General features: G+C 46.7%; 1 protein-coding gene and 1 pseudogene across 1 annotated transcript in view; one reads left to right on the top strand and one right to left on the bottom strand.

Annotated features, from left to right (window-relative positions):
• IGF2BP1 (insulin like growth factor 2 mRNA binding protein 1) overlaps positions 1–22838 on the bottom strand; it is a 52917-nt gene that overhangs the window by 29165 nt on the left and 914 nt on the right. Inside the window, exon 2 of the mRNA XM_006166148.3 lies at positions 22230–22290. Within this exon, the coding sequence (XP_006166210.1) occupies positions 22230–22290 (61 nt within the window). The remainder of the gene's footprint in view (positions 1–22229; positions 22291–22838) is intronic.
• Positions 12684–12782, top strand: LOC114005650 (uncharacterized; annotated as a pseudogene).

Below are 22838 nucleotides of genomic sequence, written 5' to 3'. Positions count from 1 at the left end.
GAATGGAAAGGAGACTGCACCGTGGCCATTCTCCGAGGGCATGGGACGATTTCTCACTTTCTCTGTCTCTCTCTGTTGAGTGCACACACCCTATGACAAGTCTTTTTATTTTTTCAAAAAGATTTTTGCTATAGAGCGTATGCACTCACTGGAGAAACAGTCAGAAATCGAGAAATCCCAGGAGGGATAGCCGCACCACAATCCCTCTTCTTGGGATTTTGGGCACTCATTCACATGCACCCTGCATGAGTTTTAAGCCACTGGGTCCAGGACTCGAACCAAACTACGTGGGAGTCTAGGGACGTAACCATTATGCCATCTGCTGGTCCTGAAAAACTTTCTTTTTTTAGAGAGAGATTTTTGCTACAGGGCATGTGTGCTCACCGAAGAGACAGAGAGAAAGTAAGAAATCACCCCCATTTGGAGGATGGCCACACCACAATCCCCTCTCTTCCATTCTCTTCTTGGGCTTTTGAGCACGCACACGCATGTGCATGTGCCTGACATCAGTTTTAAGCCTCCAGGTCTAGGACTTGAACTGGCATCAACTACATGGGAGTCTAGCAACATTAGTAAACATTATGCCATCTGCTTGGTCCCTGGCAAAAATCTTTAAAAAATAAAAAAATGTAAAGGGGTTCAGATGGTGGCACAGTGGTAACACAGGACGCTTTGCAAGGCAAGCCCACAGGGGAAGGTTCCCAGCTCCGGTCTGGACACCCCAGAGTACCTGGGCTTGTACATGCCCAACCCAGAGGTGGTTGAAGCTGGGGGTAGGTTGTGATGTCAAGACCCTGTTGGGGGTGCTGTTGCTCTCATTTTTCTTGCTCATAGAAGAAATACATAAGCTTTAAAAATAAAAATTAAAGGGGTCAGCGGTAGTGGTTAAAGGTGCTGGATTCCCACCTAGCTGAGTACAATTCGAGTCCCAGACCTGGTGGCTTGTTTTCTCACTTTCCCTTTCTCTCTCTCTTTCTCTGTCTCTTTCTGGTTAAATTATTTTTTCTTTTTTTTGGAGAGGTTTTTGCTATAGGGCGCGTGCGCTCGCCAGACAGACAGAGAGATAGAAAGCGAGAAGTCACCCCCCAGGGGGGATGGCCACGCCGCAATCCCTTCTCCTCCATTCTCCTCTCGGGATCTTGGGCACACATGCACACGCACCCGGTGTGAGTTTAAGCCACTGGGTCCGGGACTCGAACCGTGATCGACTACGTGGGAGTCCAGCAACATAGCCATTACGCTAACTGCTGGTCCCTCTTTCTGTTTAAATTTAAAAATAATAGTAGCAAATTGAAATAAATGAATAAATCTTAAAAATAATATTAATAATTAAAATATGTAAATACATCTGCAAATATTTGGTACAAATACTGAGAAAATACTATCACCTAAAGCCCCATCCCTATGCCTCCAGCTCCCCAATTAAAGGATTATGATTCATCCCAAGGATCCATTCCAAGTTCTTCAAAAGACCAGCTTCAACAGGGTTTTAAGCTGTGCCTTTGCCCTACAGGTAATAGGGCACCACGGCCTGAGCCTCTCTCTGAGCCTGGAGCCCCTAACCCAACACATAGTTCAGAGAAGGAAGGAGGACTCCCTGCGTTCCCTCCTATAGCTCATGAACAGGTTCAAAGGATGACGCTGTCAGCCCCTGGGTATGAAGGCAATGGTCACACCAGCCTAATGATTTCCTGTGCTCTCCGCCTGCCCTGGCCCCCCAGCACAGCTACCAAGGACCTGCCACCTCTTGAATGCCATCAGGCCAAGCAGTGGGCACGAAGGCCACCAGATCTGAGTGACTGTTCTTCAGAATCCAGCAGAGATTCAGGAAAGGACGCACACCCTGCAACAGCGTAAGGGGCTGGGGCTGGGAAAGGGACAGGGCTGGGACCAGGAAAGGGACAAAGCTGGGAACTCTCCTTAGTCTGGAAGCTCTCTCGTCCTTTCACTCCTTTCACACTCAGAGTTCAAGAAGTGGGCAGGCTCCATGATCCCCACATGGAGAACGTGGTTCAAATTCCTGGCCAGGTCAACTTGACTACACGCCACACACATGCTCAACTGACCAAGATCCGACGGGCTGGAAGACTTGAGGAAAGAGACTCTGGAGGAGGGTGCCTCTCTATCTCTCTCTCTATCTCACGCGCGTGCACACGTGTGTGAATAAAAAAAAGAAATTAAAAATATAAATAAAGACTTCAAGGTATGTAAAGGAAAGGAAAATGGGTCACAATTAGGGAAGGGCCTGGCAAACTTGAAATGAAGGAAACGAACATTTCTGGAGAGCTTATGTCAGGCTCTGAGATTCCTCATCTGATATAATCCTCCCATTCATTACCCACGAAAGTGCTTATCTAAATCACAGAGCCACTAAAGCCACTGAAAAGCCGTTCAGAATTTGAACCCAAAGCCTGCCTGACCCCAGGCTCTTTGCAGTATCGTGTTGCTTTTTGATGGGGGTGGAAGGTTAAGAAGCCAAAGGACACGCATGTTAGGTTTGAAGACAAATTTTTAAGAGATTTTTGCCGCAGCCCTTACCAGAGAAACAGAGACAGAGAGGGAAAGTAAGAAATGACCCCCTGGGGGAATGGTCACACCATAATTCCTTCTCCTAGGATCTTCAAGCCACTGGGTCAGGCCATGTGGAAAGTCCAGCGACTTAACTGCTACACCATCTGCTGGCCCCAACAAATCTTATATTTTTGCCATAGGGCGCAGGAGCTTCCAGGAGATAGACAGTGAGAGAGATAGAAATACATATCCCCACCGGGGATGGCCACACCGCAATCCCTTCTCCTCCATTCTCTTCCTGGGATTTTGGGGACACATGCATGCACACCAGGTGTGATTTCAACCGGGGCCACCATGTGAGAGTCCCAAGCCTTAACCACCACACCACCTGCTGGCCCTATGAAGACACATTTAAATACCAAGAGTTCGCACAACATACAGGACAGAGGGCCTGCCACATGGGTGTCGCTCTACAATAAGGCAAAGCATCCCACCTGTAATTCTTTAAGCTATTAACTTCTTTTTCCGGCTCTTATTTCCACAGTTGGTTGAAAATTGATTCCATGGCATACTGAATACCGTCTAGATATTTCATGGCACTAAGACATACTTGTTAATCTTGTAAAATCATATTGTGGAGCAACTGGACCCACATGGAAAAGGTCCCAGGCTCACATTCTTCGACCCTTGCAGGGTGCGTGAGTGTGCCAACCATCCAGGCTGGCTGGGGGTAGCATGAAGGCTAGGGGAATAACTGTCTCTTTCTGTCTCTATCTCTCTCAGAAGAAATAGTCTAAAAATAAAATCATGTTGGACTGGCCCTGTGGCCTGAGGTTAAAGGCAGCTGGGTCCTACATGGCCAACCACAAGGTTTGAGAAACATCCTGAACACATACGAGTGTATGCCCAAGATATCAAAAGGAGGGCGAAATGGAGGCGGGATTGCGGTGTGACCCCACTGGGGGTGGGTGCTTACTCCTCTCTGTCTCTCTCTGGTGAACGCATATGCCCTCTAGCAATAACCACAACAAAATAATAACATATAAAGTTTTTATATTTTAGATATCCAGAAATATTTATAAGATAAAATGACAGCTAGGACTGACTTCAAAATTATTGAGGGGAGGAATAAAAACTCCCTGCTGAGGCAAGGAGTTCCTCGGAATCAGGGTGGGGCTTGCAGTCAGAGGTGGAGGTGGGGAGGAGGGCGGTGGCAGCAGTTTTGTAATCTTGTCAAGCTTGGGACCCCACCCCCCAGGGCCCTGCCTCCAATCAAGCCTAGACTTTCATCTCCATCTTTCATTTCCATCTCTGCATCTTTAGATTAGTTCCTTGCTTCCACCCCGTCCCCAGGCCATGCTTCGGGCTTGATGAGTGGTTTGGGGCAAGTCAAGCCTTCGACTCTGTGACTCTCAGTTTTTCCCATCTGGGAAGCAAGGAGTAAGATCAGTCCACCTTACAAGGTCTCCAGACAGGGATGGAGCTTGTCTACCTAAAGGGGAACACCTTACTAGTTTGGTTTTTACTTTCATTCTTCTTCTAGACTCAATTCCCATTAGGAATGTCATGAAAGGTCAGAACATTCCATCAGGAAACTCTGAACAATTTGCACACAGTTGAGATTTCAGGGACCAGCAGTTGGCATAATGGCTATGTCGCTGGACTCCCATGTAGTCAATCACGGTTCAAGTCCCAGACCTGGTGGCCTAAACTCACACCGGGCGTGTGTGCGTGTGTGCCCAAGATCTGGAGAGGAGAAGGGACTGCAGCATGGCCATCCCCCAGAGGGGTGATTTCTCACTTTCTGTCTCTGTCTCCCTCTGTCTTTCTGGTGAGCGCACATGCCCTACAGCAAAGGTGGGCCAAAGTCCCAAAAGCAAAAAAATTTCCAAAAAAAAAAAAAAAAAAAAAGAGAGAGAGAGAGAAAGAGAGAGATTAAGAGATTTCAGGGTTAATGAAGATTTCAGAATCCATTCATAAACCCACCACACCTACACATTTAACTTTATCTCAATGAAGTCCTAAATTCAGTCAGGCCTGCAGGCATCTGAGTGGAGGAGACACTAGCCAGAGACAATCAGGAAACACAGCTATGGAGTGTGTGGTTGAGGTTACAACTCCAGGCTGGAAAAAAGCGAGAGTCAGAAAGATGTTTCACTCCCTACAGAATCACACCACCAGCTAAGGATTTCTAACAGCTACCGTGACCTCCCTCAAGGCTGCTGGACAGCCCTTCTGCTGTAGCCGTTCACTCCACACGTTTTGCTCCACAGATGTTATCTTGGCAGCTACTATGCACTGGGCCTGCCCTGTCCGCTGCAGTAACCATTAACATGTGGCCCCTGAACAGGCAAGGTGGCTAGTGCAAATCAGAACTCAATTTTTATGTTGATAAAAGTTTACGTTTTAAAATTTTATTTATCTCCGGGCCAGCAGTGGAGTAGTGGTTAAGATGCTGGGCTCCTACATGGTTGACTATGATGGAGTCCCGGACTTAGCAACATGAAACTCATGTAGGGTGCATGTGCACCCAAAGTCCTATGAGAATAGAGAAGGGATTGCAGAGTGGCCATCCCGGAAAGGGGTGATTTCTCTCTTTCTCTCTGGGGAATACACATGCCCTATAACAACAACAACAACAAAAAACTTTAAAAAATTATTATTTATTTAATTCCATTTGTTATTACTATTTTTTCATTTGACCAGAGACAGAGAGAGAAAAAGGGAAAGCGAGAAAGCAAGCCGTCAGGTCCAGGACTTGAACTGTAATCGGCCATGTGGGAGTCGAGTGCCCTTAATCACCATTCCATCCCGTTCCTTTCCTTTCCTTTCCTTTCCTTTCCTTTCCTTTCCTTTCCTTTCCCTTCCCTTCCCTTCCCTTCCCTTCCCTTCCCTTCCCTTCCTTTCCTTTCCTTCTCTTCCCTTTCCCCCTCCCCTCCCTTTCCCTTCCTTTCCTTTCCCTTCTTTCTTTCTTTCCAAGATTTTTGCCATAGGGCACGTGCACTCACAGGAGACAGAGAAAGAGAAAAAGCAAGAAATCACCCCCCAGGGGGGACGGTCATGCAGCAATTCCTTCTCCTCCAATCCCTTCTCCTCTGCTGTCCTTTCGGGTTCTTGGGCATGCATCCACATGCACCCGGTGTGAGTTTCAAGCTGCCCAGATTTAAGACTTGATCTATAGTTGGCTGTGCGGAAATCCACCTTAACCATACACCACCTGCTGGCCCTCATCTGCTTGTTTTTTAATGAGGCTATGGAAAACTAGAACAAATCCAGGAGGCTCATGTTCTACTGCACAGTGCTTGCTGGGTGCTAGGTGCTGAGTGCAGGGTGACCAGCAGAGCTCCTGCGTTCAGGGAATTTGCAGTCCAGCAGGGTGCTCGGGTTAGTTAAGAATGGGGTGAGAGGAGGGAATGGACACAGTTAACTGGGAATGAAGACCCCTTCGGATGGGTGATAATACTGACCCAACAAGAGGTCACGTGTGAGAAGCTTCCTCCCAAAGCTGATGTCCCTGCCCAGCTAGACGCTGCCTTAACGTGCCCACTGCTGCCTGTTCCAGAAGGTCACCGCTGTCTCGTCCTCCCTGCCCATTCTGCCTCCTTATCCCTGCAGGGTGGAGAGGTGATCAAAAAGAAAAAAATCGTCCAGGAAAACTTCTGAAGGGGGCGGATCTGGCACGCTTCAGGCATGGCAGTAGCTGGGAAAGGGGGCGGGGTCGTGGAGCAGAGGAGGAGCTGGCCCAATGCCCAGGGCTCTGTGCCAGGCTGATCCAGAGGCAGGGCAGCCAGACAGGCGGGCGGACAGGCGGGCAGGAGTAGGTCTGGAAAACTGACCTGCTGGGAGGTGTGGGACCAAGAGAGCACATGCCCCACCAAGAAGAAAGCCAAGGTATGGGGAGAATAAAGCCAAGCGGGCGGAACACATCTGAAACCCCGTCCTTGCACATGGTCTTTTCAATGTAGCCGGCACACACGCTGTCCACGTGTGCCCTGATTCCTGCACTAACACCACGGACGACAGCAGCTCCTCTGGGCTGCACCGCTACTCTCTCTCCTTTGGAGGGCTCTTATGCCTATGTTTAATATCACACTCCTGGTCTACCTGGAGTCGAGGGCAAGGAGGACATCACTCCGCTTCTAACATGACCCACAGAGGCACACACTCAGCCCTTAACCTGTCACCAAGAAATTCCAGCTGAAAAAGACTCACACGTGGAGGTAGAAACAAGAAGCATAAGCCCCTCAGGCTGAGAAGACCCTAAACTGTCACCCTCATTTCATGGAGGTAGAGACTGAGGCTAAGAGGAGGAAAGACTAGAACTCAGCTCCCCCAGGCTGTGCGCTCATTTCTCCGCACTGAGCAGCTTTCTCTGTGACGGGAAGTGTGAGTGAGCCCGGCAGACGCTTGCAGCCTCGACGTCAGGAGTAGGAAAAGTGCCCATATTCTGTATGGCTAAGTGCGTGCCAACTGGCTTTTACTGCATGCGGCTCTAATTTGGGCACAAGATCTAACTTGCCGAAGATCTAACTGGCCTATAACACGGCTGGATGGCTGTCAGAGAGCTTCGTTAGCAGGGTGAAAGGGTAGTCAGCAAAAGCTCTAACCTTCCGAGACTTTCTTGTTTTTTTAATGTCACCTACCTGGACCTATGGTAGGCACGAAAGCAAAGGTGTGACACCGGGTGCTAGGCACTAATGACTGGCAGGAGAGAGCACGGGGACTTCTGCATTGAACGCTTGGTTCCACTCGCTCATCTCGCAAATGAATGGTCTGACGAGAAGCCCGCAGATTTCTCCTTGCCCATCTGGGCAGCACCACGGAAGCCAAAACAGAAGCTCTGGGATGGCGGAGTTCTTTCCAGACTAATTCCACGTCTGCCTGGGCCAACTGCCACCCCCTATCCCTCCTAGCTCTCTCGGCCTCAAATCTTGCTCTTTAACCTTAAAGAGGTTGCTGGAGGGGGCCGGCCCTGTGCAGCTGCCTGGGTGCAAACAGGGAGCAAAAAGGATCTGGGAAGGGTGGGACTGAGGTGTGGAGAAGACACCTGGGTGAGGCTGAGGTGTGGCCAAGACACCTAACGTGTGGGGACAAACGGAAAGGAGGGAACCACTGAGCAGTGCAGCCAGTCTTCCTGGCGGTCAGCAGGTGGGGAGAGAAAGCAGGGGGGTGGGGGGACGCCCTCCATCTTCTCAGGCTAATCAAGGGCGTGCTGGGGTGGGGAAGTTAATAAGCACTGATGTGGAAATGTGAAAGGGGGGACCGTGCCAGCCCTGGCCCCAGCCTCGCTTCACCTCCAGAGAGATGGCAGCATCTCTCCAAGGGCCCAGACCCAGCTGAGGGTGGAGCCGCTGTCCTGAAAAGCATCACGGAGGTCAGAGACATGGCAGAGAGGGGGTCTCCCCAGCTCAGGAGCCAACAGCAAGCATGGAGGGCGCAGCTCCTGACCAGGACTCTGAGGTGCAGCCCCCAGGAGCCAGGGGAGGGAAACCAGATCAGTCTCAAAGAAACCAATCAGCAATTCACAGCTCTGCACCCCAGAAGACCCCACCGAACTGTAATTCTATTCTCTATTCTCGGAATGCTGAGCTCCCTGTGTAAGGATGAGAATGTGTCCTGGTCCACATTTCAATAATCATTACATTTATCCTGCTCCTGGCAAGGAGCTGTCTGTCCCTTCCAAGGATTAACTGTCACCCCTCCTGTTGCCCATAAAGACCTGTTGGTAGGAAACTTCTGGAAGCTGGGGTTTGTTTCTTCCTGGGAGTCAGTTTTTATTCAGAACCGCCCTCCTCTCACAGGGATGCCCATCCTGAGACCTGCTCGGGGACCCTGCCCCAAAGGGCTGCCGCCAGACTTCCAAGACAGTTCTCGCCCTCCCTTGGCCAAGCAGAGGGGCAGGTCCCTAACGTCAAAAGGACCTAGGCGGCAACTGGGGAGAAAGAGGTGCCCGGGAAGGGAAGGGCGGCAGCAGCTGGGCTGGGGGAGGGCGGCGGCAGCTGGGGGAGGAGGGGAGTCCTCATGAAGGAGCAATTGAGAAGCGCTGAGCAGCTGAGGGGCCGGGCTGGCGTCGGCCTCTGCCCCACCGGGCGGCCCCCTTCCCCAGCCCCTCACCTACCCCGGGGAAAGCTGAGCGCACCCTCCCACCCCTTCTCTGGGTGGGCCGAGGCTCCAGAGCGCACAGAGTGGGCTGGTGGGGGCGCAGAGGATGCCCCCGGGTGGTCAAGCTTGCGGGGTCTGCAGAGTCCACAATGTTGGGCCGCCAAAGCCCCCTCGGTCCCCCGACTCGCTCCAAGCCTGTCCAAAGGAACCTGGGCTACCCACTCAGGGCCCAGAGGGGGAGGGGACCCGCGCCGGGGGCTGCTGGGTGGGGGTGGGGACCAGGACTTTGCCCTTTGTCTCTCTCCTGAGCCACCGGCCGAAACCCGACCCCATCGGCGAGCCAGGCAGCCAGCGAGGGGCAGGCTCCCGCTCCGGGGTCCTTTAGTAAATCCAGACCCGACCTCCCTGTGGTCAGGGCCGTGACTGAGGTGGTCCTGTGGGGGAGGGGGCTCCCGCCTGCCAACAGGCCTGCAAGCATTTAAGTGGGAGCCGGTTGGGGGTAGGGAGCCGGGAAGAGGCTGGGAGAGAGGCCGCAGAAGCTGGAGGGAGAAAATGACCCCGGAGGGCATTCCTTAGAGACCTGGGCTGGGCTGCGGAGGAGGCCCCCCACCGAGAAGGCAGGAACTGAGGCTAGGGAGTGGGGTGGGTGGAGTGGGGGCGCAGAACTTCGGAGCCTTCCGGGGCCCAGGAGAGGAAAGAGCCCTCTCCTCCCAGGGCAGGTCCCATGCCTTCTGGGAAGCCCTACCGTCAAGGTATAACAGAAGTCACTCTAGCCCCCTACCGGAGCTGGGAATTTGTTTGGGGGTGAAGATAAACTTTGCCAGCCCTTTTAGAGAGTCATCAATGAGTGATCTTATTTGTCAATAACTCATCTCGGCACGGCGCTTGAAGAGTTCAGTACTTTTTTATACTCACACTCTCCTATGAACCTCAAACAACCACCGGAGATTGACTGGGGTCTCTCAACCCCAGGAGACTGGGAATATTGCCATTTCCATTCTATACATGAAAAAGTAGGCTCAGAGCGGTTAAGCGACTAGCCTTGGGTGACACTGGCCGGCATGTGCCTCTCCATGGTGCACCTTTTTCTGTGTGCCCGATTAAAAAAAAAAGAAAAAAAAGAAAAGGTAAATTGGCTTCTAGCTCCTTGACACAACCACGTAGGAAGGATGAATTATGATTCTGTAGGCATGTAGGCAAGTAACAAAGGTCAGCTCTGTCCCTTCCTGAGGGGAGGAGCTGGAAGGGAAGGTTAGCATCTCAATCCTTGCCCTTCCCCCCAAGGTTTTCTCCAGGGTTGAACCCAAACAAAAGGGGGAGAGGGGTTAGCCCAAACCTCCAGCCCTGGTGCTTTCCTAAATTGTCAAAGGATATAGGCTCTTAGAACTCAAAATACTTCATCCAGTGTATGTCATGGGATTTCTGGAACGAGGAGGAATCGGGTAAGGAAATGGAGACCCAGGAAGAGATGCTAACCGAGATCCCATGATCCACACACGTGGAAAAGGACAGGCTAGGACGGACGCCTGATTCTAACCTCACTCAGGTCTTTCTTAGTTCCTTTCCTGTGGTAATTTAATTCTACTGCAGAAACCCACTTTCCATCCTAGCTGCTCAAAAAAGGGCAAGGACTATGGACCTCCCCATCTCAGTCTTCTCAATCACTCAAGATGGCCTGAAAATACCAGCGTGAGAGAAAAATAAAATGCAAAGCAGGGGTGAGACACTCTGGAAGGAAGGAGACTCAGAGCCGGGGGAAATTCATGTTGGGCCTGCTTTGTGCTAAGCTCGAGACAAGACTCAGCCTGAGCCTTAAGAGGATCTCCTGTCCCCTGCAGTTGGGAGTCCTCAGGCAAGGACAAATAAACACCCGAGTTGGAATTCTAGCACTTCTGTACCCTGAAGATACAATCTTGGCTAAGCTCCTCTAACCACTCAGAGCCTCGGTTTCTTCTGCAAAATGAAAATGATACCTTGAGGGTCCCACGAAGTCACAATGCCAGGTAGAGCCCCAGTAAACGCTCCCCCATAACTAGATGGAACTCATCTTTGAATCCTCATTACCTAGCACAGTGCTCAGAAGCCAAAGATGATGCTCGATAAGGGAAATGAATAGGTGGGGTGTTGGCTCTGTCTAGCTGAGAGCCTCATTTCTGTAACTTCTCCCCCACCCCGAATGCCACCCACCTCTTCTAAATGAACTGTCTTCCCACAATCTCCAAGGCTTTCCTTAACCCACTCCTCTAGCTCCTCTATCTTCCCCGACCGATCCTCCAAAGCCCAGGCTACCTCCAGCCCCCTTCTCTATTTTTGTTCCTAAGGTTGTGTGCCTCTCACATTAGTGCACCATCTCCTGGCCTCTGCGCTGTCCCAGCTTCTCCCGGATCTAAAGCGAAAACACTGAAGGTCAGACAAGGGAGTTCTCTGGTACCTTGGCCCTCTTTCTCCCAGCTCCTCTCTCCCCCTTCCCCATGGTGAAAAGAACACCCAATCATACTAAATAAAAACCCAATAAATAACCAACAGTATGTAATACAGAGGTGGGATCAAGCAAAAAAATAAAAAAAAGAAAGACCCTCTTTAAATCCCAGCACCACTACTCATTGAAAATGAATGGCCAAAGGAGACAGAGGAGTTGCCTTTTTTTCATGGGTAGAGTTTCTATTTTGCCAGATGTAGAGAATTCTAGAGATGGATGGAGGTGATGGTACATGGCAATAAGAATTTTTTTTTTCCCCCAAGAGCTTTTTGCCTTAGGGCGCTTGCAGGAGACAGACAGTGAGAGGCAAAGTGAGAAATCACCCCCTGGGAGTGATGGCAATCCCTTCTCCGCCATTCTCCTCCTGGGATCTTGGGCACACATGCGCACATGACCAGCGTGATTTAGAAGCCACAGAGGCTGGGCCTCGAACCATTTTTTGGCCATGTAGAGTCCAGTGACGTAACTGCTACGCCACTTGCTGGTCCCAAGAATGTTGAACAGTACATTTCAAATGGTTAGGATGGCCTGGTACAGTGATAAAACGCAATGCTCTGCAAAGAGAGTCCCACATGGAAAGTTCCTGCTTCATGTCATGCTGGCTGGTATACCAATCAGGGGTCAGCTAAAGACTGGAGGTGAATCAGGCTGTCAAGACCCTGTCGGGGTCCTCCTTATCTCTTCTTCTCTAGCTCTTTGTCTCACTCGTGGGAGAAATAAATAAAAACTTTTAAAAAATGGTCAAGGCGATACATTCTACCTTTTATATATTTGACAATTTAAGATAAAATTTAAAAAGTACAAGGATAGAGTCAGCAGATGACATGTGGTTAAGGCGCTGGATCCCACATGGTCAATTCCACAGTTCGAGTCCCAGGACCAGTGGCCAGAAAAATATGCCAGGTGCATGTGTGTGTGTGATCAAAATCCTGAAAGGAGAATGGAGAAGGGATTGCAGCATAGCCATCTCCCCGTGAAGGAATTTCTCTCTCTCTCTCTCTCTCTCTCTCTGTCTCTGAGGAGCACCTATGCCCTATGGCAAAAGAAAAACAAACAAACAAAAACACTAAGAGAAAAAAAAAAAACACAAGAAGGAGAAAAACCAAAACTTCCAGACAATTATCTGACAAAATTAAAACTCCTTCCATTTCCTCTATAAGACCAAGCTCTTTCACTTATTCCTCAATGTCCTCCTAGCAAAGACCATTATCATGCAATGATAGACACTTTTCAAAAAAATATTTAATTGTATTTATCATCTTTTTTTTTTTTTTAACCAAAGAGAGAGAAAGTGAGAAAACAAACCACCAGGTCCAGGACTTAAACCATGGTCAGCCATGTGGGAGTCCAGTGCCCCAATCACCACAGCACCTACCAGTCCCACTATAGACTCTTAACAGATAAAAAAAAATAAGTGGAATGAACACACCAGGCACATGTGCATGCACTGCCAGAAACCCTGAGAGGAAAATGGAGAAGGGATCATGGTGTGGCCATCCCCCTAGGGGGATGGTTTCTCTCTCTTTCTCTCTCTCTCTCTCTGTGGTGAGCACATGTGCCCTATAGCAAAAACTTAGATAATAATAAGAATGTGCTCGCTTCAGCAGCACATATACTAAAATCGGAATGATAATTAGCATGGCCCCTGCGCAAGGATGACATGCAAACTTGTGAAGCGTGCCATATTTTTTCTAGTTTGTAATGTGTCCAATAAAAAGCTGAACTCAATAATAATAATAATAATAATAATAAGTGAATGAATGCCTGCATGGATGAATGGATATGCGACCAGCGGTACCAATCTTGGCAGCAATATGCGAGCTACTGCAGAAGTCAGTACCATCTTGTTAAACATTTTCGCACATGGACTTTGGTTGTAAATGTACATTTTAGATGCTTTTCATGATCAATGACTGAGTGTCAAGTACCCCCCTTTGCAGAGAAGGCGGCACCCCTCTTCTACTTAGAGGTTTAAAGGAACCTACTCATTCAAGATGGCCAACTAAAGGAGCAGAGGTAGGAAAGTGAAACATCTCAGAGGTCTAAGAGGTTTGGGAAGATCATTCTACTCCACTCCCTGACTACCTACCCCCAGAACTCATCCAGGATAGGAATCTCTCTCGACCCTATTTCGAAAAGCCAGCAGCTACAACATCTCTAGATCAAACAGTAACAAACAACAGGAAAGAAAACTCTCTAGATAAGATGACTTCTGCAGCTCAATTTTCCTTTTTGCTACACTAAATAAGAAGTGGCTGGAGTGAACACTTCACATGAGGGAAGAAGATATTCTGAATCCTGCTGCCTCCCCAGCCAACATCCTCGTGCATCTAGTCCTCCCTTGGAACACACCGGCTGCAACCACCAACAGCCACGTCCCTCCATAAAGAGTCATCCTTGCCCTCTAATTTAGGGTTCCAAACCCTGCCAAAGCAACTGGTCTCTATTACAGTTGGACTTCTCCTCCTCAGCAACTTAGAGACCTCGAGGAAGTAAAATAAATATTTCTAACTCTGAATAGATGACCTCAACCAGTTTACTCCACCCAGCAGTCCTCATTTCCGTTTCTGTATCCCCTCCCTCATTTTCTCCTCCTCCTCAACCTAAAAGAAAGTTGATGAACCCCAAGCAATCCCAAATGCCACTCCAGAAAGAGGCAACATAGATCATTCTGCATAAACTATTCATACGTGTAAAACCCTTTATAGTAACTGATTAAAGTCACAGGCCGGTGAAAGGTCCAAAACCACATCCGGATTGGAAGCCCTTTCTCTCCCTACCCTAATTAAGAGAAGGTTCAATTCTCACTCCCGGGTTGAGGCTGTGAGCCATGTGTGTATGTATGTGTGTGCACTGTGCACGTGCCCACAGTGGGCTGTGCGCCCTGTGCAGGGAGAGCTGAAAAGAACAAGTGGGCATGAAGGTGGGCTCTGAGCACATCTTGGGGGGCTGTTTCCAGACCAGGGGACAGGGAGGGAATGTGAGGCCACTACAAGGGCAGAGGAAATAGGGAACAATGTTTGCAGTCACCTCCTGGGCATCCAGGAATCCCCGGTGCCTGAACTTTGTTAGCCTACCAAGGACAGAATGTTCAGGTGAACATACCTATCTCCCACCAGGCAGGGGAAGCTGCTCTCTTCCTTTCTCAGACCCCCAAGGGGACACACACAGTCTCCTTCATCCTGAATTCTTACACCTACCTCATCCACAGATTCAGGGTGGCTCCCCTCTCACCTATGTCTCTACTTTATGTACACCTCTGACATGGGTGAAGTGTGAAATTTCAGCAAGGAACCTAACCCAGGTTCAGGGCATCAACAGCAATAGCATTGATCCATTTCCCCTAATGCACAATCAGTAGCATTCTCCACCATATTTACCCCATCTCGCCAAGCCTTCTAAGAGCATTGGTAAGAGACATATGCACTACTGGTGGGCTCCATGAGCTAGGGGCTCTGTGGGATTGCTTGGACAAACTTCATCTTCCCTCCCCGAGAAAGGTAATTTTCCTTTTAGCATGGGTAGTTCTCAAAGCTCCCCACACAGATCCCCTTCCACATGCCTATTCGCATAAGTACACGTAAAGGTCCTAACCCACGGGTTTGTCCCAGGTTGGCATCCTCCCCAGTCCAAAGACAGAACCTGTGACGGACACCTTTTTCAAGCATCCCTACACTTGATCAGGTCTGATCCTCATGGAGCTAACCACAGACCTATGGGACAGAGTGGGGCAGGGAAGAGAAACTAAAACATAATACTCCTACTAGCTACTATGTTACTAGTTACTTTACAGTTACAGAAACTGAGCTCCTAGCTTAAACCCTGAATTCTCCCGGGAGGAACACTTTTCCTCCAGAACTCTGCAGAGGATGAGTGAGGATCCTTGGGTAGGACTTAACACTGACCTAACAGCACTTCCTCCCTCCTTGGGCAGTAAGAATTTTCAGCAATTCTGTCTTTCCCACTCCTTTTGCCAAAGAACTCACACACCCACAAACAATCTTTACAAATAAGAACAATTTTTTAGGGACCAGCAGTTAGCGTAATGGCTATGTCACTGGACTCCCATGTAGTCAACCATGGTTCGAGTCCCGGACCCAGTGGCTTAAACTCACGCCGGGCGCATGTGAGTGCGTGCCCAAGATCCCGAGAGGAGAATGGAGAAAGGATTGCAGCGTGGCCATCCCCCCTGGGAGGTGATTTCTTGCTTTCTATCTCTCTGTCTCTGTCTGTCTGGCGAGTGCATGCGCCCTATAGCAAAAACCTCTCCAAAAAAAAAAAAGAACAATTTTTTAATTTACGAATTCTCTGATTTCTGTTTGAATTCTCTGATTTCTGTTTGAAGATTCTAATCCATCAACTAAACGACCATCCAAGCAACTTAACTATATCCAATCAACTCAACTAAACTACCCAATCAAATTTCACTTAGACTTAACATTTTCCATTTCAAGTGGTCAAAACATCTGGATGAATAATTTTTAGCTGAAATTAATTCAAAATGAAAAAAAAAGAGAGAGGTCTTCCTTAACCCTCTTTTTCTAAGTTAATGTGGAGGGAAATCAATCTTGTAGTTTTTAATTTTTTTTGAGTGACCAGAATCCATAGAATAGTCATAACAGAAAGTGAAAGAGAAAATGGAGAGATCTGCCCCTTGTCCCACCTCATCTACTGAGATATTTTTCTCCACAGACTTCCTCTGCTATGAGCAAACTTCCCAGCCAGCCCATATCAGACACCTCCTTTACAACCCTTCCAGCCACCAACATGCCCTTTGTCTAATAAGCGGACTTGTCTTAAGTGGGGAAAATATCTGGACAACCCAGTCAAAAATTCCTTCAGTTACCCAGCTGCTTGCTCTGTATTTCATTCACAATCAGCTTATGGTGGCCACACTCCTGGGGACCTGAACTCCTGCAGCAGAACCATTTCTGACCCTGTTTGTTCTGCAGTTACACTTCAGCCTACTGCAATCAGATTTTCTCCAACTATATTTAAAATGATAAGGTCCAGACCTACTTTCCCTGCGATTTACCAGTAATCAACCCCCATTTTATTCAGTGGGTCTGGTGGAGAGCAAAAGCTTGTGCACGGCTCTTGCATCTACTGCAAGCCTGTCCTGCTGTCAAGGTAGGAAGCAGGTCCGAAAGCTGGCATCACATGAAATGTCAAGGCTGGCATGACCCCTTCCCACCCAGTAACAAGTATCAATACATAGCCCCCAACCCCTCTATGCCTGGGTCAAAATCAGAAGGACCTTCCACACTTGCACCAAGTCAGTTAGCACCTGGGAACTGGGCACTTGCTGCTGGCCTGCTTTCTTGCAACTGTGCCTTATCACAGGGGCAATCTTGAAGGATCATTTCTAGTCGAACTGTCAATAACAAATGAGTGCACACTTTGAGTGCATGTTTTTCGAGAGACTTTTCCTTCTATTTTTTTGTTTTGATGAGTGTTTTAAAAGGTGCAGAGGAGAAGAGGAAATGGGGGGATGGCACAAAAGTTTCAGACTAACATGGAATCGAACACTGGTTGAGACCTGAGAAAGATTCTCTAAGCCTTACCAGTGGCCAACTGGAGGACTTGTCTTTCACAACATAATCACTGAGCCTCTGATTACTGTTATTCCCTTTGTTATTGTTTCAGTCAGCCTTCTGGACTGGCGGTTGTTTTGCAAAGATCACAGATTATTTAAATTGACACTGCTAACTCTCCAAGGTTGTATTATTCCCCAGGCCAAAAGGGGCCCCAGTTACAGGGAAGGAGCAACAGCTACTTGTACCTCCATTTTCTCTCCACCTCCTTAATTCTATATTCCCTTTCCACACTCTTCACTTCATATTCACTCACGGGCCTTTTGCTTTAGAAAGGAAAGGTCTTAGCACAGCCCAGGCGCTGGAAAGGGTCTGTACCTTGCAAATGGGGAAGCCACAACCAGGTCTGGGATCTAGAAGTTCCAAGGACTAAGGCATGCTGCAAGCCTGGGGTCTTGGGGACCCTGGGAAAGGAAGTCCTCCTGGGAGACCCAAGCCTGCGTTCTCTGCCAGGGAATTAAAGGGAGGACGGCCGACTGGTGGCCCCGCGGAGCACTGGGACGCTGGGGACTGCTGGGGAGCTGGAGCAGGGGCAGGCAGGCAAAGGGTTAGGGCAGCAAAACCCGCGCAAGCTCTCAGGAAGCGCCTTCTGCACCGCCGCGACTTTCTACCACCCGCCCCCCACCTTTTTTTTTTTTTGAAAAGGGGAAGGGAAGGCAGGCAACTCTGAAAGCAGAAACAACCTTGCCCTGTGTTCAATCTCCCACCCGTTTTCTAAACCTGGTGTCTCTCGGACCCCCGCGCGGTGGACAGCTGTGAGCCTCAGACGCTTCTTTTTAAAAGGGAAGCGGGAAATCACCCCAACCTCTCTCTCTCCCTCTGTCCGCGCACCCCTCCCCTACCCCGTCTGGAATTTCCAACCCGGGACTCAATGGTCAGATTGCTCCAGTCTCCCCTGCTGCTTTTTCCTCCCCTTTTCACTTCCTTACTCCCATCCCCAAACCTAAACTGCACTTTCTGGAAGACATTAGCCACCTTTTAAGAATCTTCTAAGAGGATGGAGAGTGAACAAGACTGAATTTTTAATTTCTAAGAGCTGGAAAAATGTCTGTTCTTCAAACGCCTTGGTTCATAGGCTGATTCTAAAGACACCATCACCACCATGACCCCCCACCCCCCAACAAACACAACAAGGAAGAGAGAGAACCAGTATTTCTGAAACACAAAAATCTCCAAACTTAGTCTCCCTCTTCTCACTCAACTAAACCAGATCTGAAATGTTTAATGTTTTAAAATTGTATATTCGTTGGCCTATCTCAATGGAATCTTTGTCAACTGGCTGTGTTACACATTAAAGTGTAGCATAAATAAACTCTTAAAAATTAGCCTTAAAAGTACCCACACACAGAATAGATTCAAATGATATATATTAAGGTAATTTTAAAAGATTAGAAGCTGGAAACCTTTAAATCAAGATTCTTCCAACTGCTAATGTCATGTACTTCATCTCTGAAACATAATTATAAGAAAGAATGTTTTGGTTTTTCCACCAAAATCTATACCACCATCACAACGTTACATTGGAAACACTTAAGTACACTTTGAATAAATTAGTGATGGGAATTGCCTTTCTTCCTCTTCTGTACTAAAAAGTTCTCCACTTGAGAAACCAGTGGAATAAAAATTCATCTTTCTAGTTTGCATCATAAAATAAGGAATTGGTTCCAAAAACCTACAACTCTTCCAAAAGACAAATACCACTATCCTTAAGAAAGACTCCTCTGGAAATACTGAACACCAAATAGTAACAGTGAAGGATTTCTTTAGCAGTGAGGAAAACTTAAATTTATGCATTTGTCAAGTTTAATTCCTAGGTGAAAATTAAAATAGGGAGAATGAGCTCTGATTCCACCTTTTCTCTAAGCAGTACAGAAAAAATGGAGTCAATCATTGTTTCTCTTACTTAAAGCCCAAAACATCTCACCTAATATTGGATAAAAAAAATCTTCTTACTAAAAGGTTCATAAATTGTTTCTATTTTAAACTTGTTGGATACTGGTCACATGTATCTTTCACCTTATATGAATTAACTTTCTTTTGGATTTGGACACTCATTTATAATTATAACCACTAAAGAAAAAGGCTTGAAAAATCTTTCCACTCTTTTATCAATACTTCACTCCCTTGTTTAACACCTTCCCCCCCCCCCATTCATTTTCAGCCCCTAACTACAAGGTCTTTTCTTTTTCTTCTATTAAATGCAAATCCATTTCTGAAGACGAAATGTTGTAGTTTGTTTGGAAAACAATGATCCAATTCTTTCTTCAGAAAATCCAATCATTTTAAAATAAAACTTAGAGTGAATCTTTTGGGGTTCTTCCTTCTATCTCCTTCAATAAACTCCCTGCTTTGCTGTTAAAAACAAAAACAAAAAAAAAAAAAGTGAATCTTTTTACAAGATCTCTCTTCCCTTATTTTTAGAACTTAAAGTTAACCTATAAAATAGGAATCAAGTTTGAAAACTTTCTCTTGAGAGCTCTCACACTTAATGTTATGTGACTAACTTTTGTTTAATAGTTGGAAATTTAGGGGAAAGTGTTAGCCAGTCCTGCTTTAAGTCAACTAAGAGAAAAGAACAATCATTAACCTGCCTAAAGAAATCACCAAATTTACAACTTAGAACCTGCACACATGTCCCTTTTATTTATTTAATATTTTGTCAATTACAGTAACACCTTTTATTTTGATGATGCCAGCTGACAGTAAATATGCTATCTTTAGGTCACATTCCTCTAGAAAAAGGCCCACCATGGTGGCAAGTGTAACAAGTTTAATTCTCTTAAAAAGCAAATCATTTCCCAAAGTAAACAAAGTCTCCAGCAAGATGAACCCCCTTTCCCTTAACTACTCTTAAATCTCTCAGAATAAAACACATGTAACAAAACCTTTTCCACAACTGTTTTTAAAATACGTTTGCTTTTTCTCCTGTCTAAACAAAAAAGCTTAAATTACTAAACAAATTCCAACACTGGGTATTTAATATCACACATTTTAAAAATTCAAAATTATTGCTTTCAGTTTAAATGTACAGAGTTCAATCTCTTGAGTTCTTATAAAGATACCAATTATCAAGTAGCGTCAAAGTAAGAACAAAATATATTAATACTTCAAAATCAGGGCTGCCCAGAAGTAACTGCTGTAATAACTTATCTTTTGTTTAATTCCCCCCCCAAAAAAAATAAAACCAAAAATCCCAGGAACATTTATGTTGTTAGTTTTTTATGAATCTTAGGAATTTAAATCATACATTTGGAGTTCATTCAGTGAGCGTAGGAAGAAGAGTCCTCTTATTTTAAAAGGTGGAAACACAAGAGTAGATATACACAAAACAGATATATATAGTTGTTTATTTTCCTTCAAAATACGTTAGTCATAGTTAATTAACTAGTTCCTAGTTCTGTGCAGCCATGACATTACAAAAGCTAGTAACAAACCTATCTGAAGGAATACTTTTCAGACACAGACTAAAGACACATACCACAACACGCTTCCTCCAAGAACACAAAATGATAGAGCAAACTGACTTAATGAAAACAAACTCTTTTTTTTAAATACCGAGACTTCAAAAATTGATTCATTCTAGAAAAATGAAGTGCCTTCTCATAGCCACCTCAAAAAAAAAAAAAAAAAAGAGAGAGAGAAAGGCAGGAAAAAAAGAAAACACAAGACTCAATGTTTAGACTCAAAAATTATTTCAGGAAGGGAGAGAACACAAAAGATCTAATTTAATATGGGTGTGGAAAGGGAGTTTTTGGGTTTTTTTGTTTTTGTTTTACCAAGTCTTCTCACAAACCCCCTCTCCATTCCAACTCAAAAGAGACCCTCAGTTTTGCATTTTGGAGGGAACTAGAAGGAGCCTAGAAACAGCTTAAAAGCAAGCAGATGGCTTGGGGAAAAAGATCCATAAATGCAGGGCACCATGAAAATTAAAATATAAATGTTTTGAGTCCCATTTCATCACATTTTACTATTTCCCTTGCTTTTCGTTTTATTTCCTTTCAAATTTAAACCATCTTCAACAGCAAAAGAGAAAATGTCCACATATTTCAAAATTCCAGTTATTCTGGAAATTTCTCATCAACACTTAGCTTTCAGTGCAAATATCCTTAATCTTTTCAATAAACCTACTGGTGCCAGTGTATCTATTCCTCTTCTCATCTCCACAAAGTGTTTCAAAATAAGACTTTTCTTCCTTCCAATTTTATTGCCTCTTTACTCCTGACTCTAATTGCCTTTCCAATAACAGAGTTTTTCAAGCATCTGAGGTTAAATCACAAGCTCTGGTAAGCCATATTGATCACCCATAGATACAATAGTTCCTAGTTACTTAAGTATCTCAAGCTAAACCACTGAACAGACTTCCATTTCCAGTTAAACTTTCTAGATCCTCATAACCACCCCCCCAAAAAAAGCACAGCCACCCACTCCCTCCCTTCTTTCTCCCTAGTCCCCAGAAAAGGCTAGAGACTAATCTTAAAAACAGTACCTTTCCAATTGAGATGGGGAGGCATTAAAGATTTATTGAAGGCTGCTTTCAACTAGCAACATGAGAAAAACTATGCACTGTCAGTCAACCTGCTTAAAGTCTAATTTGAGAAAGTAGAAAGACTGCCCTGAGACTTCCCAGCCAGAGTTCAACCAAGAATTTCAGAGTTCAATGAAAGATCTGCAATCCACCAGGAATTTTCAGGAAGTATGACCGAGGTACCCCATTTTGGTGGAGATAGAGGATAGAGGGTATTGGAACACACACACACACTCAGACACACAGACACACACACACCATTCATCCACTGAGTTCTAGACCCTCCAAAGAGCCCCAGCTCACAGGCTGAACACAAAGCTCTCACCCCAGATGGTCCCCTTCTAACAATGGGCTGAAGGAGTGGGGGTGGGGGGCTAGAAAAGGATAGTACAGCCAAAGCATATTCTTTGGAAAATCCAATTGGGGAGGGGAAGGCAATGTGAGATGTGAGAAACTAGGGGCTAGGGGTCTGTGGAAAAAATGTCTTTGCTTGCTGCAAAAATATAATGAAGCACAACCATAGGGGACTCTTGGGGGGGGGGGGACAGGAAGTTCATTTCACTTCCCCTAGGAAGTGGAAAGGGGCTTTCCTTCCCTCACCACCCTCCCCTTTAAATCTAGTTAAGAATTATGGTGCGAGAAGGGTGGGAAGGCAGAAAATCAGGCCTGCTAGGAAGTTGGAGAAATCGTCTTCGCCAGGAGTCTACACCCTTCAAAGATTTTAAGCTTCCCCACAAAAAAACAGCCCCACACCTTGAACAAACTCCACAAGATTTCTCTCCTATTGATTTTTCTCTCTTTAATTCTGCAAGTAACATCTTCCAGCCCACCCCAGCCCCAACTTATTTCTTTTACAAGCTGTAAACCACCCATTACAAGATCTTGGCCAACCTCCCCTCCCTGCCCCCAACATCCGGAGTTGGGGGTGGGAAGGCCAGTAATGGGTTTCTTCCACTGGAGACGCTATGGACCCCTGAACACTGCCTCTCAGACCCCCCAGAGAAGAGCTCTTTCCTACCTTTGTTTTTTGGGGACCGAGTGTTCAATCTCTAGGCGTTTTCCTTGCAGTTCTACTTTCCCTAAAAATTAAAAAAAAAAAAAATGTAAAACAGCACATTAATATGAGAGCGTGACAGGGGTGGAGGGTGGGAGAGGAAGGAGAAAGACACTAGGGTAATCCAGGAGTTGCAGGAATTTGAGATCTTCCTAGGAATTCAGGCAGTGGCTTCTGCAACCGATGGGGAAAGGTCGTACTAGGAATGGTGGACTCTCTAAATTCGTTATTACATTTTCTTCGTTTTTGTTTTGTTTTGCTTAATCACTGAGGTTAGTCGAATGGATTGCTCTTGTAGCAGGATTCGGGAGATGCGAGGGCATGTGTGTGGGCGCGCTGCCCACACAGCTCCCAGATGTGGAGAAGGAACCAGAAGAGAAAGGGCTCCCCGTTTCTCGGAAATGGGGGGGGGGTGCGGAATGAAACTTTATTTTTCGGTCAAGCCAGAAAAAACGGGCTTCGAGCGGCGAAGCGGTCAACTGTCGGGGCTGATTCGCAAACAGTGGACCTGGGGGAGCGGAGCCGAGCCGAGCCGAGCCGGGCCGGGTGGGGAGGGTCCCTGGCGGCGGGCAC

This window comes from Tupaia chinensis, unplaced genomic scaffold, assembly GCF_000334495.1.
Source record: "Tupaia chinensis unplaced genomic scaffold, TupChi_1.0 Scaffold144171_2, whole genome shotgun sequence".
NCBI classification, from domain to species: Eukaryota; Metazoa; Chordata; class Mammalia; order Scandentia; family Tupaiidae; genus Tupaia; species Tupaia belangeri.
Note: the sequence above shows the minus strand (reverse complement) of the source record. Positions and strands in the feature narration are given on the sequence as shown.